The sequence below is a fragment of the Schistocerca gregaria genome, chromosome 11, assembly GCF_023897955.1.
Source record: "Schistocerca gregaria isolate iqSchGreg1 chromosome 11, iqSchGreg1.2, whole genome shotgun sequence".
NCBI lineage: Eukaryota > Metazoa > Arthropoda > Insecta > Orthoptera > Acrididae > Schistocerca > Schistocerca gregaria.
Genome location: NC_064930.1, coordinates 139,032,029 through 139,047,317, shown reverse-complemented (window position 1 = coordinate 139,047,317; position 15,289 = coordinate 139,032,029). Strand labels below are relative to the sequence as shown.

The following is a 15,289-nucleotide window of genomic DNA, read 5'->3' as shown; positions in this document are numbered from 1 at the left end:
CAGGAGACGTTACATTGCCTAGGTAGCAGAATTCCTTAACTTCATTGACTTCGTGACCATCAATCCTGACGTTAAGTTTCTCGCTGTTCTCATTTCTACTACTTCTCATTATCTTCGTCTTTCTCCGATTTACTCTCAAACCATACTGTGTACTCATTAGACTGTTCACTCCGTTCAGCAGATCATGTAATTCTTCTTCACTTTCACTCACGATAGCAATGTCATCAGCGAATCGTATCATGGATATCCCTTTTCCTTGAGTTTTAATTCCACTCCTTAACCTGTCTTTTATTACTATCATTGCTTCCTCGCTGTACAGATTGAGCAGTAGCAGCGAAAGACTAAAGCCCTGTCTTACTATATTTTTAATGCAAGCACTTCGTTCTTGGTCGTGTACTCTTATTTTTCCCTCTCAGCTGTTGTACATATTGTATATGACCCGTCTCTCCCTATAGTTTACCCCTACTTTTCTCAGAAATTCGAACATCTTGATCCATTTTACATTGTCAAAAGCTTTTTCCAGGTCGGCAGATCCTGTCAACGTGTCTTGATTTTTCTTTAGTCTTGCTTCCATCATTAACCGCAATATCAGAACTGCCTCTCTCGTGCCGAACTGATCGTCATACAGCACATCCTCAATTTGCTTTTCCATTCTTCTGTATATTATTCTTGTAAGCAACTAGAATGCGTGAGCTGTTAAGCTGAATGTGCGACAATTTTCGTACTTGTCAGCTCTTGCCATCTTCGGAATTATGTGGATGATGCTTCCCCGAAAGTCACATGGTATGTCGCCAGACTCATACATCCTACATACCAACGTGAATAGTCGTTTTGTTGCTATTTCCCTTTATGATTTTAGAAATTCTGGTGGAATTTTATCAAATCCTTCCGCCTTATTTGACCTTAAGTCCTCCAAAGGTTTAAATTCTGATTCTAATAGTGGATCCCCATGTACAGACAATAAAATTCTTCCTTAGGAAAGGAATGTCTCCTCAGTTTTCTTATAACCCTTGTAGCCAACAAAATAGCAGGGTGGGTTTTAATTGTCGTGCTCCAACATTTTTCACATTGAAAACAGTGAATGCTACTGTGCTCTTCTCACAGACACTGGACGGCATTCCAAACAGGAACCTTCCGGATGTCGTTTGAGAACTCGAAGCAGTGCCGGTGTAGCTGTTGAAGTGAACAATCCTGATGTGGGCAATCATTCGTTACATTTTCGTGTCCGCTAAATTTCTTTCGAAGTGTATCAGCCCAATATCGAGCCACATTCTGTGCCTCATTCTTGGCAAGGTATGGGTCGTTTCTGTGGGGCAGTTCGGATATTAAAGATGACGTTCCATGTCCTGGAGTTCACCACAGTCGTATTTGTTGTCTGCTTCGCCTTTTATGTCCCATTTAAGTAGATTTGTTTTGATTACCGCCACGCCCATTCTCGTGCAATTCAGTGTTCTGCTGGGCATTTCTTGCAAAGCAGGATAGTCCTTCCGGGGGCTGATTTACCTCGATACTAGGATCTCTCCTGTGGGATGTAAACCTGCCAGGTTGGCATGCAGCAACATGTAGGCCATAGGCACTGAAGACCTTGCCGTCGTGAGCCTGTACAAACCTCTCCATCCATCCTCTGTAGGTCTTAGTGCTCATCTAAAGTCTGCTTAAGCTTTTCTGCATGTTCACGTGCCGTTCTACAGGATCTGACAATCAGGCGACCTTATACATCATCCAAAATCATTTATTATTTAGGCTTGTATTGACTGTTTTTGGCAGGTCCATATTCCACCATCGAAAAGAAGAGTACTTGGGTGGTTGTTCTTAACATAGTCGGTCTGATTCCTCATTTACTATTAGCTACTTTCGTCAGTATGTTGTTCCTGGCAGCAACGTTTTTGTGGGTCTTCTCACAGTGATGTTTAACGAGTTTTGTAGTTCCCCACCTAGTTCCTCTGAGGTCTTTATTTCTCTGGTAAGAGCCAGATCATTGGTATACAAGAAATGGGTAGCATGATCTGGTGTTGATTCATCATTTGTGTACAGTTGACATAAAATCGAAATCAAAGTAAAAGTAAAATAAAAAGTAAAATAAAAATCTGCCTCTTGACTTTACTATCCCTTGTATTAATGAAACACGAAGGTCGACTTTACATCTGTACCCTACAGTAACCTGTTGCCTACTGTACATGTCCTGAGGGTGGACATAAGGTGACAGGCTCAGTGGGGCAATGGTGGCCAAACAGCTGATGTGTGGGCACATCCAGTGTCCCTGCTGTGGAGGTGGCCATGTGGGCACAGGGACAGCTGGGTAAGGGTGGCCGAACAGCTGATGTGTGGGCAGTCTTGCCCTAGAGTGCCTGGCCTGGGACTGGCTATGTGGGCACAGCCACAATTGGGCAAGGGTCGCCAAACATCGGATGTGTGGACAGTCTTGCCCTAGTGCGTCTGGCCTGAGGGTTGTCATGTAGGCACAGGGACAAATGGGAAAGGGTGGCCGAACAGGTGATGTGTGGACAATCTTGCCATAGTGTGTCTGCCCTGAGGGTGGCCATGTGGCACAGAGGCAGTTTGGCAAGGTGTGCGAACAGCTGATGTGTGGGCAGTCTTACCCTAGTGTGTCTACCATGAGGGTGGCCATGTGGGCACAGGGACAGCTGGGCAAGGGTGGACTGCTCGTCCACCCTTGCCCAGCTGTCCCTGTGCCCACATGTGTGGGCAATATTTCCCTGGTGTGTCTGCCCTGAGGGTGTCCATCATGTGGGCACAGCCACAGTTGGGCAAGGTTGGCTGAACAGTTGATGTGTGAACAGTCTTGCCCTCGTGTGCCTGGCCTGCGATTGGGTATGTGAACAGAGGCAGAATTGAGCGAGGATTGCCATACAGCTGATGCATGGGTACATCCAATGTACCTGCTGTGGGGGTGGTCATGTGGACACAGGAACAGTAGGCAAGGGTGCCCGAACAGCTAATGTGTGGGCGGTCTTACCCCAATGTGTCTTCCCTGAGGGTGGCCATTTGGGCACACCCTGAGGGTGGCCATTTGGGCACAGCTACAGTTCAGCGAGTGTGGCAGAACAGCTGATGTGTGGACAGTCTTCCCTGGCCTGGGAGTGGCTATATGTTCACAGTCATAATTGGGCAAGGGTGGCCAAACAGCTGATGCACATTTAGTCTTGCAGCTGGGTTGTGCGTAAAAATTCCTACGGCACGGGCTGATCCCATTGGTCCAGTGGTTGCCATTCAGCTTATGATTGTGCAGAACGCATGCAGTAGGGTGATCTGGCAGGTAGCCTACGTGGCTGCATCTCGAGGGGCACCCTTGCCGCTTGGGGTAGCGTAGGACAGCCTGTTCTGCAGCTTGCGGTGCCTCTGTATCCCTTCACACAGAGACCAGTGACTGCCTCTTTGGCCTTCTGACGTGTGCCGTGTGGTGTCCACAGGCCACGGCTCGATGGGCATCAGCAACTCGATCGGCTCCAACACGTTCGACATCCTGCTGTGCCTGGGCCTGCCGTGGCTCATCAAGGCGAGCTTCCTGCCCACCACGGAGGGCCGGCACTACGTGGGCATCAACTCGCGTGGCCTCGAGTACTCGGCCATCTCGCTGCTCTCCACGCTCTTCATGCTCTACGCCGCCTTCTCCCTCAACAAGTAAGTAAATGTCACGCACTGTAATTCTTTTTTATTTTCCATTCTTCTTGGTATTAAGCTGGGTGGTGTCATCCGTGTGGTGCAATTTTGTTGACGAGCCTACTTGTTTCCATTATTGTTGTGGTATCTGTGACAGTTTACCACTGCATGCCGTCATTGTGTGACCTCTCTCCTGCTGGTGTTCACGGGCCGACAGTCTCTCTGTACGATGGGGTCTCAGCTCCTCAATTGTCCACAGGTCACGGTCCAGTGGCTAGGGTTGCTACCTGCCGGGTTGGGGATTTTCTCTGCTCAGGGACTGGGTGTATGTGTTATCTTCGTCATTCCATCATCATTCATGAAAGTGGCTGGATTAGACTGTGTACAGATTGGGAATGTGTACAGTTGAGCACCCCACACTCCAGACATCACTATCGGCTCTTCAGTCGGAATGACATGAGTAGATATTTCCACATACTTGCTTTGCGCTTTGAGCACTCAAGACTGTATCCCAAATCTTTTTTAGTTGGATACCACATTCATCAGTTATAAATAAGGACAGAAATTTGCAGCAGGGGCCAACGCCCTTCCTTTAGTTGTAATAACGGTTCCTGTCAGGTCATCCGAGTTAAGCACTGTCAGGCTCAACTACCAGTTGGATGGGTGACTGTCCAGGTCAAAACGAGTGCTGTTGGCAATTGGGTGCACTCTGCCCTTGTGAGTCCAATTGAGGAGCTGCTTGACTGAGAAGTTGCAGCTGTGGTCACCGTGACTGCCAATGGCGATCTGCGATCATACGCCCCTCCACACATGTGAATCCCCAGGACATGTGTCCTGTAATTGAGAAAGTGTCATGATGATCTCGCCATTGGCAAAAGATTCTTGAGTAGTCCCCCATTCGGATCTCTTGGAGGAGACTGTCAAGGGGGAGGTTACCATGAGAAAAAGACTGAATAATCAACGAAAGGATAATGTTCTACGAGTTGGGATGTGGTGGCGAAGCTAGAAAATATGAACAGGGAAATTTAAAGGCTCAATCTAGATATAGTGGAGTTCAGTGAAGTGGAATGGAAAGAACACAAGGATTTCTGGTCACACTGGGTAATATCAACAGCAGCAGAAAATGGTATAATGGGAGGAGGATGCGTTATGAATAGGAATGTAGGGCAGAGAGTGTGTTACTGTGAATAGTTCAGTGACAGGGTTGTTCTAATCAGAATCAAAAGCAAATCAACACTGGAAACGATAGTTCAGGTACACCTTCCGACGTCGCAAGCTGAAGATGGAGAGAGAGAAAAAGAGAGAGAGAGAGAGAGAGAGAGAGAGAGAGAGAGAGAGATTACATGAAGATGGAGGTGCTCCTGATTGTACTGAACACCTACGAAGATGTCCAACGTAGCCTTGGACGAAACGTCAGGGATAGAAGAGTTCCATGGAACACGGCCGTACAACCCTGAAAATTCTCAGCTGCTAAAACATTCGGTCGTGAAAGCCTTCATTGTATCACCGTTCTAGTTATACCAACAGTTGACTAAGGCAACAACTGATCAGTTACTATTGTGGCTACATCCTTTGTACGGCCTGTGAACCTGCATGTAATCAGATTAAGAAGAGGACGGATATTTCGCACAGTGAATTCTATATCTACATCTACATATATACTCCACTAGCCACCAGGCGGTGTGTGGCGGAGGGCACTATTCGCGCCAGAGTCATATCCCCCCCCCCCTCCTCTGTCTGAACGCCTCAGTACGAGCTCTAATTTCCCTTATCTTTGAATGGTGATCATTACGCGATATGAAAGGTGGTGGCAATAATATGTGCTCTACATCCTCCGCGTTCAGCGCGTCGTCTATCTGCAAGTGTGTCCGACTTCAAACTTTCTATGAGATTCGTAACGCCCCCGCGGTGGCTAAATGTACCAGTCACGAATCTTTCCACTCTTATCTGGACCTTCACAATCTCTTGAATCAGTCTCAACTGGTAAGGGTCCTATACAGACGAACAATAGTCTAAGACTGGACGAACTAAAGTGTTGTAAGCAATTTCCTTTGCTGAAGGACTGCATCGCTTCAGGATTCTAGCAATAAACCGCAATCTGGTGTTCGCCTTACCCGTTACATGTGTAATCTGACCGTTCCATTTGAGATCATTTCGAATAGTTACCGCTTCCAAAGACTAAGCACTTATTTTCTACTCGAACATTAATGGTGATATTCGCTTTGATACACGCAGTAGGTTACACTTACTAATGTTAAGAGATAACTGCCTATCATTACACCACGCATTTATTTTCCGGAAATCCTCATTGATTTGTTCACAACTTTCGTGGGATACTACTTTCCTGTTTACTACAGCGTCATCGTCAAACAGTCTAATGCCCCTGTGTCAATACCATCAAACAGATCGTTTATGTAGTAATTGACAGAAAGTGATCGAGTAAAACGGAAGTGATTTCTGGCGTTACCCAAGGTAGTGTTATGGGCCCTTTGCTGTTCCTTATGTATATAAATGATTTGGGAGACAATCTGAGCAGCCGTCTTACGTTGTTTGTTGATGACGCTGTCGTTTATCGACTAATAAAGTCATCAGAAGATCAAAACAAATTGCAAAACGATTTACAAAAGATGTCTGAATGGTGCGAAAATTGGCAGTTGACCCTAAGTAATGAAAAGTGTGAGGTGATCCACATGAGTGCTAAAAGAAACACGTTAAACTTCACCTACACCATAAACCAGTATAATCTAAAAGCCGTAAATTCAGTTAAATACTTAGGTATTACAATTACGAACAACTTAAATTGGAAGGAACACATAGAAATTGTTGTGGGGAAGGCTAACCAAAGACTACGTTTTATTGGCAGGACACTTAGAAAATGTAACAGACCTACTAAGGAGACTGCCTACACTACGCTTGTCCGTCCTCTTTTAGAATACTGTTGCACAGTGTGGGATCCTTACCAGATAGGACTGACGGAGTACATCGAAAAAGTTCGAAGAAGGGCAGCACGATTTGTATTGTCGCGAAATATGGGAGAGAGTGTCACAGAAATGATACAGGATTTGGGCTGGACATAATTAAAAGAAAGGCGTTTTTCGTTGCTGAGGAATCTTGTCACGAAATTCAAATCACCAACTTCCTCCTCCGAATGCGAAAATATTTTGTTGACACCGACCTACATAGGGAGATAAAATAAGGGAAACCAGAGCTCGTATGGAAAGATATAGGTGTTGGTTCCTTCAGCGCGCTATACGGGATTGGAAGAATAGAGAATTGTGAAGGTGGTTCTATGAACCCTCTGCCAGGCACTTAAATTTGATTTGCACAGTACCCATGTAGAAAATGTATGTAAATAGTAAAAGGCAGCGGACCTGTTACACTGCCCTGGGGCACACCTGAAGTTACGCTTGTCTGTGTTGAAGTCTCCCCATTCAGGATGACATTGACTGGGATCAGGCGGAAGAACAATGGAGACCCCGCCAGCTGGTGAGTCTGGAGGTGAACTGCAGACAGAGCGATGAGAGGGAGAGAGGCAGGGGGGAGGGGGAGGGGAGGCGGGGCACATGCTTGCCACACCCCTACTCCTGGGCGTGGTCTGTGGGTTGAACAGAGGGGCTTGGGGGGGGGGGGTGATGAAAGCTCTACACAGCTACTGCTCAGTTTGTCCATCAGTCTGAAGATGGCGAGATGGCGGCTCGCCAGAATATTGTGCCTTAGGGACAGTGACATCCGGCAGTTCACCCACGAGCTATTTCGTCTGCTTTTTTTGTTTTCATTTCCACACTACACAACATCAAAATTAACAAAATTTTCTGCGCGGACTGCTACTAAACGTACGAGCCCATACTGAAAAGTAATGCCTCCGAGTCGTTTGTTCACGATACCTGTTGACGTATTATGGAGCTGTGCATATTACTGGATTGGCTTTGCCCCTTCGCTTACGCAACTTGCAACCTTTTGCCGCTAGAGGGCGCGGAATTGTGACATGGCGGTGTGTAACGTACCTATGCAATACCGACTCACAGGAAGGCCTCGGCGCTTGTTGCTGACGTCACGTCAGCTAGGCATGGTGAACGCCAGGTCTGTTGCAGGCAGAAACGCCTGACCGTGCTTATCACAATAAATATCTTATTGTTGGTCAAAATGTTTGGTGTTGTTTTGGATTCTGCAGTTTTATTTACATGAAAGATTTTCTTACTATCGTAAAGCTACAAATGAAGATCATAGTTCTGTATTACTGAATCCTGTCGAAACAAACGTAGATCAATATGAGAAGATGCTTTACCCCATCGCAAGCTTTGGAAATTTTACATTCAAGAAACTATATTTACGTGATCCATTTTGTTGTCGAAACTTACCCCAACCCCCTTACAATGAACTCCTTTATTTTATTTATTTATATATTTTCGGTTGACCTCGTCACTGGAAATGTGAACTAATTTACACGTGTAAATGTCCAACTGTTGCCAGTCATTAGATTACAGTAGCTTTCAACGAAAGGAATTCTAAACAGGAAACAAAATAGCTTCATACATCGAAAATACTGCTGAGCTTAAACTTTTTTAAACATGCACATTAGAAAAGATAAATATTCCCCTCTTGCAACTGAAAGGAGAAACTTTATAAGATGAAAAAATTTTATTTGATAAAAGGAGTATCTCTCTTTTCCCTCTTCTTCTGTCCCTCACCCCCTCCCACAACGTGTACAATCACAAGATATTTCATTGACATTCAGTGCTCCTCACCCCATAGTCAACCAATATACCTACAGAAGAACGCCAATATGTTCACAGTTTCTTGTAAGAGCAACCCAGTACAAACGTAACTTCCTCAGATTTACAAATAAGGTAAAGAACTACGAATTCTGTTGCTACTGGACCGTGAAGTTGTTTTTGTATGTCAATCCTTAAAACAGGCGGAAATTTAAGTTCAGGAGTAAACTATTTGTTAAGAGGTGTAATGAATTGCAGAAATCTCTCAGAACAATGTGTGTTGGTCAACTACCGTCAACAGTTTCACATTTTCCTTTGTCAGAGAGGGAGACACCACCATTACGAATATGCCTGCAACAGACATGGCGTTCGGCGTGCCTAGCTGACGTGACGTCACCAACAAGAGCCAAGGCCTTCCTTTGAGTCGGTGTCGACCTACGTCAGTGTGTGAGAAACAATGCGCTACAGTCGAGTTTCTAGCCACAGAAGAATGTGCCTCCAATTGAAATCCACAGAAGAATGAAAGCTGTGTGTACGGTGATGATTCTGTCGACATCAGTAATGCACTACATGGGGGTTGTTCCTGTTCGAAATTAAGAAAGCAGGGCCCGTAGGTGAACGACCACACATGTCAACTAAGGAACCGAGCGAGGTGGCGCAGTGGTAGAACACTGGACTCGCATTCAGGAGAACGACGGTTCAATCCCGCGTCCGGCCATCGTGATTTAGGTTTTCTGTGATTTCCCTAAATCACTCCTGGCAAATGCTGGGATAGTTCCTTTGAAAGGGCACGGCCGACTTCCTTCCCCATCCTTTCCTAATCCGATGAGAGCGATGACCTCGCTGTTTGGTCTCTTCCCCCAAAACAACCCAATCAACCGAAGAGAAGAACCACGTGTGTGACAGAAAAGTTCAAGACTGTTCTGTCAGCAGGCTAAGTCAAGTTCACAGTGTTCTGGGATGTTCATGGCATGACCTGTATGTAATTCATGCCTAAAGGAACCCGGAGTGGCCGAGCGGTTCTAGGCGCTACAGTCTGCAGCCGCACTACCGCTACGGTCGCAGGTTCGAATCGTGCCTCGGGCATGAGGTTCGAATCCTGCCTCGGGCATGGATGTGTGTGATGTCCTTAGGTTAGTTAGGTTTAAGTAGTTCTAAGTTCTAGGCGACTGATGACCTCAGAATATAAGTCCCATAGTGCTCAGAGCCATTTTTGAACCTCAAGGAACCATAGCAAAGTCTGCAAGCTACTGTGAAACGCTCAGGAAAGTGAAAGCACGAATTCGAACAGTCAGTCCACACATGGAGCATCGCCTCTTTCAGCATTAGAATGCAACATGTCACACAAGCGATGCGGCATTTGCAACAACCGACGCCTTGGGTTCACTGACTTCCATCGTCCTGCATGCACTCCCCACCTGGACGCGTCAGATTTACATCTGTTCCCATAAGTTACAGAACACCTTCGAATTCTTCAGTTTGATAGTGGTGATGCGATGCAAGCAGAAGTGAGGTAGTGGCTCTGTCAACAAAACCAAACATTCTACAGTGACAGTAGCCACAAACTGGTACCCCACAGGGAGAAATGTGTTTGTTGCCAAGGCGACTAAGTTGGGAAATAAATATGTAGACATGGAAATGAGCGTTTGGCGTTATTGTCCGTGAGGCCACTTAGGGGGCAGCTCCGGCCGCCTTGGTGCAGGTCTTACTACATCGGACTTAAAATTGGGCGACCTGCGCGCCGGATGGGGATGAAATGATGATGAAGACAGCATAAGGCGCAGTCCCTGAGCTGAGAAAAATCCCCGACCCAGCCAAGAACCGAACCCGGGACCCTTAGGATGGCAGTCCGTCATGCTGACCATTCAAGTATCGGGGCAAACGATATGTAGACATGAAAAATAATGTGTGTTTATCGTGAATCTCTTGCCCAACGTGGGCATGCATCAGCACAGCTTTAGAAAGCGTCGATCCTGCTAAACGCAACTCGCCCTTTTCTCACATGATATCTTGCGAACCATGGATGAACGGTATCAGACCGATGCCATATTCCTTCACTTCCGGAAAGCGTTTGACTCGGTGCCCCACTACAGACTCCTAAGGCACGAGTATATGGGATTGGTTCCCAAGTATGTGAGTGGCTCGAAGGCTTCTTTACGTTGTTCTCGATGGTGAGAGTTCATCGGAGGTCAGGGAATCATCTGGAGCGCCCGAGGGAAGTGTGGTATGACCGCTGTTGTTTTCTATCTACATAAATGATCTTTAGGACAGGGTGGATAGCAATGTGCGGCTGTTCGCTGATGATGCTGTTCTGTACGGTAAGGTGTCGTCGTTGAGTGACTGTAGGAGGATACAAGATGACTTGCACAGGACTTGTGATTGGTGTAAAGAATGACAGCTAACTCTGAATATAGATAAATGTAAATTAATGCAGATGAACAGTAAAAAGAATCCTGGAATGTTTGAATACTCCATTAGTAGTGTCGCGCTTGACACAGTCACGTCAATTAAATATTTGGGCGTAACACTGCAGAGCGATATGAAGTGGGATAAGCGTGTAATGGCAGTTGTGGGGAAGGCGGATGGTCGTCTTCGGTTCATTGGTAGAATTTTGGGAAGATGTGGTTCATCTGTAAAGGAGAGCGCTTATAAAACACTAATACGTCCTATTCTTGAGTACTGCTCGAGCGTTTGGGATCCTTATCAGGTCGGATTGAGGGAGGACATAGAGGCAATTCTGAGGAGGGCTGCTAGATTTCTTACTGGTACGTTTGATCATCACTCCAGTGTTATGGAAATACTTCAGGAACTCGGGTGGGAGACTCTGGAGGAAAGGAGGCGTTCTTTTTGTGAATCGCTACTGAGGAAATTTAGAGAACTAGCATTTGAGTCTGACTGCAGTACAATTTTACTGCCGCCAACGTACATTTCGCAGAAAGACCACAAAGATAAGAGAGATTAGGGCTCGTACAGAGCTATGTAGGCAGTCATTTTGCCCTCGTTCTGTTTGGGAGTGGAAAAGGGAGAGAAGATGCTAGTTGTGGTACGAGGTACCCTCCGCCACGCACCGTATGGTGGATTGCGGAGTATAGATGTAGATGTAGAATAATGTTCTTTTATTTACAATGCTTTAAGGGTTTGCGCATAAAAGTTTGGAGGCATTTCTTTTCAACACACACTCTCATTTATTCACGATCCCAGTTTCTGTCTTTCGCGCCATTTTCAAATGACACCTCACTAGGCAGTGCCCCAATCCATAATTGTTACTATTAAGGGGACGCTTGTTCCTGTCTTAACCATGTTTACCGTCAGTATTCCTTATCTATTTAAAAGAATGTTGCACTTTACCTAATTACTACTTAAACTGACATCATCTCCACAGTTAATTTCCCCATGTGTCCACCAGGTGTGACATATGAGTCTTCAAATGTCACATCTTGTGGACGCGCAATGAAAATTAAGTGTGCTGTCAAAAACCGTCGTTAAGAAGAAGCCACCTTTTTCCAAATTATTCACAGAAGCTGCCTTTCCCACAAATTGATTCTCTGTAGTTTTCATCCAGTGAACCAATCTTGCAGGTGACTCCTAATTAATTCACGAAGCATTCCTACAAAGTACTCGTTTCATTTATAGCAGAATGTTACTTATCTTCATGTCCTTTGTTGTGGTCGGGGTGACTGTTAACAATTCTCGCTTCACTATAGACTAATTTAACTCTAGGTTCTTGGAGCATGTAGGTTGTCAGGAAACTGTATTACTAAACAGGTAACTCGGCTCATTGCGCAGGACCTCAGTTGCAGGTTGCCTGCTTAACGCCTGCCAGGGCCAACAAAAAAGGGATTTTCAGTACATCATATATTATTGATCGAATTTAAAAAAAATTAAAATACTGTTTTAATTTACTCCTTAAGAGGAACAATCTTTTTTCAAACATGAAACACAATAAGATAAGTATTAATGTTAGAAACTGCATATTTAGGCAAATTGTATATTTGTCTTGGCGCAAATTACCCAGACTATATTCATGCAGTATTTGAGAATCAGACGACTTGGTGTCTTCCAACAAGCTTTACACATAATGTGAAACCTTTTCGAACTTGCTTCTCGCTTGCACCCGAACACAACAAATTAGAGGAAGAAGGTATATTGCTTACTACATTTTCCTTATTCGTGCAGTAAGACTCCAGCGTTAGGTATGAAATATTAATTTAATTTTATCCGAACTTTGCAGCTGCTAACGTGACTGTATTCTATAGACTGGGAATATGAATTAAAAAACGCCTTCAGCCACCAATTTTTGTGTTTCATTAAATAAACGACCATTTCGGACCCTATGGGTCCATAATCAGCTGTAACTTGTCTTCATACATGATGTAGTTTTGCACTTGAATCAGGTGAAACGCATATTCCTGTCATGAAATATGACAGCACTTAACAGCATATTCTCTCTTCTTATACTCAGATCTTAATTCTGACTTCATCCACATTATCTCACGTGTTAATTTAGTACTCGTCACTACTACCTGTATTCGTAACACATTTCTCAGATGGTGTCCACATATATCACTGTTTGTGCCTGTGAAATTAAATATTCGTATGATGCATAATGCCATAAACATGGAAATGCGTGAAAAATCAGTTTTTCTTAAAATAGAGTTTGAACATAATTTCAAATCTTTTCAGTATATTATGAGTGAATAATACAAACCAAACGAAACCAACATAAGTAGAGTCTTTGATTTAAAACAATAAAAGTTTTACAGTCTTAATGTCAAACTTTTCACACATTAATTCATTTATAAAGCAGTTTTATACATGGAAGATTTCTTAAAGAATTTGGAGTTAATTCCAAGTGCACAGTAATTAAAATAAATATATACTACATTTTCTTTAGTCCTCATTACATATTAAATATCTGTATGTAATATTTTGAATCAATATAATTGAGACCAGATAACATTACACATGAGAGTCAGGTTAAGAAAAGCTGATATATATGGGCCGATGACCTATACATTATGAAATTATCATATAATGCGGAGTTCAGCAGATAAGATGTCATAAACAGTGTTTGATAATGAGGGTATATGGTGACTACCAACAAACTTTGAACATAATTTCCAATTTTTTCTAAACTTTTTCATGACATTATGGGTGAATAATCCAAAACCTACGTAAGTAGGAACCATTAAGGTTTTATGTATATATATGTCTGATGTCTGCTTGTGTCTGTGTATGTGCGGATGGATATGTGTGTGTGCGAGTGTACACCTGTCCTTTTTTCCCCCTAAGGGAAATCTTTCCGCTCCCGGGATTGGAATGACTCCTTACCCTCTCCCTTAAAACCCACATCCCTTCGTCTTTCCCTCTCCTTCCCTCTCTCCTGAAGAAGCAACCATAGGTTGCGAAAGCTAGTAATTCTGTGCGTGTGTTTGTGTGTTTTGTTCATTGTGCCTGTCTGCCGGCACTTTCCCGCTTGGTAAGTCTTGGAATCTTTGTTTTTAATATATAATCTGTGCGTGTGGGTCTATATGAGCATTTATATACAGAATGGCAGTGATAATTCTGTAAAATAGTATTGACACAACTGAATGAATGCATCTACAATTAACGCTTTTAACTTAACAAACTTTTGAATACGAACTTTGACTTACAGAAAAGTATTGGCAAGTTTTGTACAAATCAAGGTGTTACAAAATTTAGTGACCTGATCAAACAATGGAGTAATAAATTTTCTAGCTTTTTAACTGAATAATAGTTTTTGCTGCTAATATATTCATACAATCTTACTTTGATTACTGACATTATACAACTGTCTTTTTTTGTAACAAAATCATAGGAGGTGGGATTTGAAGGGCTGCTGTCAAAACAATATTCTAGATTTTTCTGTAAAGGTAGATTTCATATAAAATAATGAGTAGGAAATCCAGTCGAAAACATTTTTAAGTGTGATGACTCTCATATTCCAGTGAAATTAAGTGTGAAACTGTTTTTCAGTAATTTATGAAACATAAGTTCTCTCCACAATCTTTGTATCGAGATATTCATCAGTCCCAGCATTGACCAGTTCATGAAAGTGTTTCTCAGTCTACGGTATTACAAGCTGTAAAACACATCAATGAGTGTGTGTCTCATTATTTACTCCTTCCACATTTTCTACTTTATTTCAGATTTCGACTGGACAAGCGAGTGGGTCGAGCCTGCCTGCTCATGTACGCCATGTTCCTCGTGCTGGCCACCCTCATTGAACTCAATGTCTTCTTCATGGTCAATCTCCCCACATGTGGCCGATGACTTCGCCATCAGTATGCCAATTTTCCTTCAAGGTCGTGGAGTCACATAAGCTACATAATGGGGGCAAGGCACATTGTGAAAGTACACCATGGTAGCATCTATGGGAAATATGTTAATTTTCAATGAGCATCAGGACTCTGGATCTTACTTTTTAAATTTCCTACATAATGACACACTCTTCTCTCTATTTCTCCTCTCTTTCCCCTCTTTCCCACCTGCAAGTGGACACACACACACACACACACACCTTATCTATTCTTCTATGACTTAATTTTTACTAAACATACAGATTAACAAAACATAAGAATAATGACTCAACTGTTTCCTGCTGCTGCAAAAAGTAAAAGAAGTAACAAAACAAAGTACTCTCCTGTACACTTGCTCCCCCCCCCCCGCACACACACACACACACACTTAATATCAAAATGAGTACAAAAAAGTAACTTTCATTAATGAAATTAAAATTTTTTCTGCAAACAAAGAGATTTGTTATCTACAATTGCTCGTATCCATATCATAGATTCATATTGATTACTCTTTGTTAGAAACTTAATATTGGCTGCCTTCTGCACTCATATTTCCTCACAGAATACTTTCTTCTTGTACTTTATCTAGACTATCACAAAATAGTCATATCTATGGAAAGAAGAAAACTACCAATA

The 15,289-nt window shown here is 43.5% G+C and overlaps 1 protein-coding gene across 2 annotated transcripts in view; it reads left to right on the top strand.

Annotated features, from left to right (window-relative positions):
• The window catches only part of LOC126295251 (sodium/potassium/calcium exchanger 3), a 564,758-nt gene extending 549,737 nt beyond the window's left edge, over positions 1-15,021 (top strand). For both annotated transcript variants that reach the window (XM_049987652.1, XM_049987651.1), the window contains exons 9-10: positions 3,432-3,642; positions 14,504-15,021. In XM_049987652.1, coding sequence (XP_049843609.1) covers positions 3,432-3,642; positions 14,504-14,627 — 335 coding nt within the window. In that variant the 3' untranslated portion in view covers positions 14,628-15,021. The remainder of the gene's footprint in view (positions 1-3,431; positions 3,643-14,503) is intronic.
• The last annotated feature ends 268 nt before the right edge of the window (positions 15,022-15,289 follow it).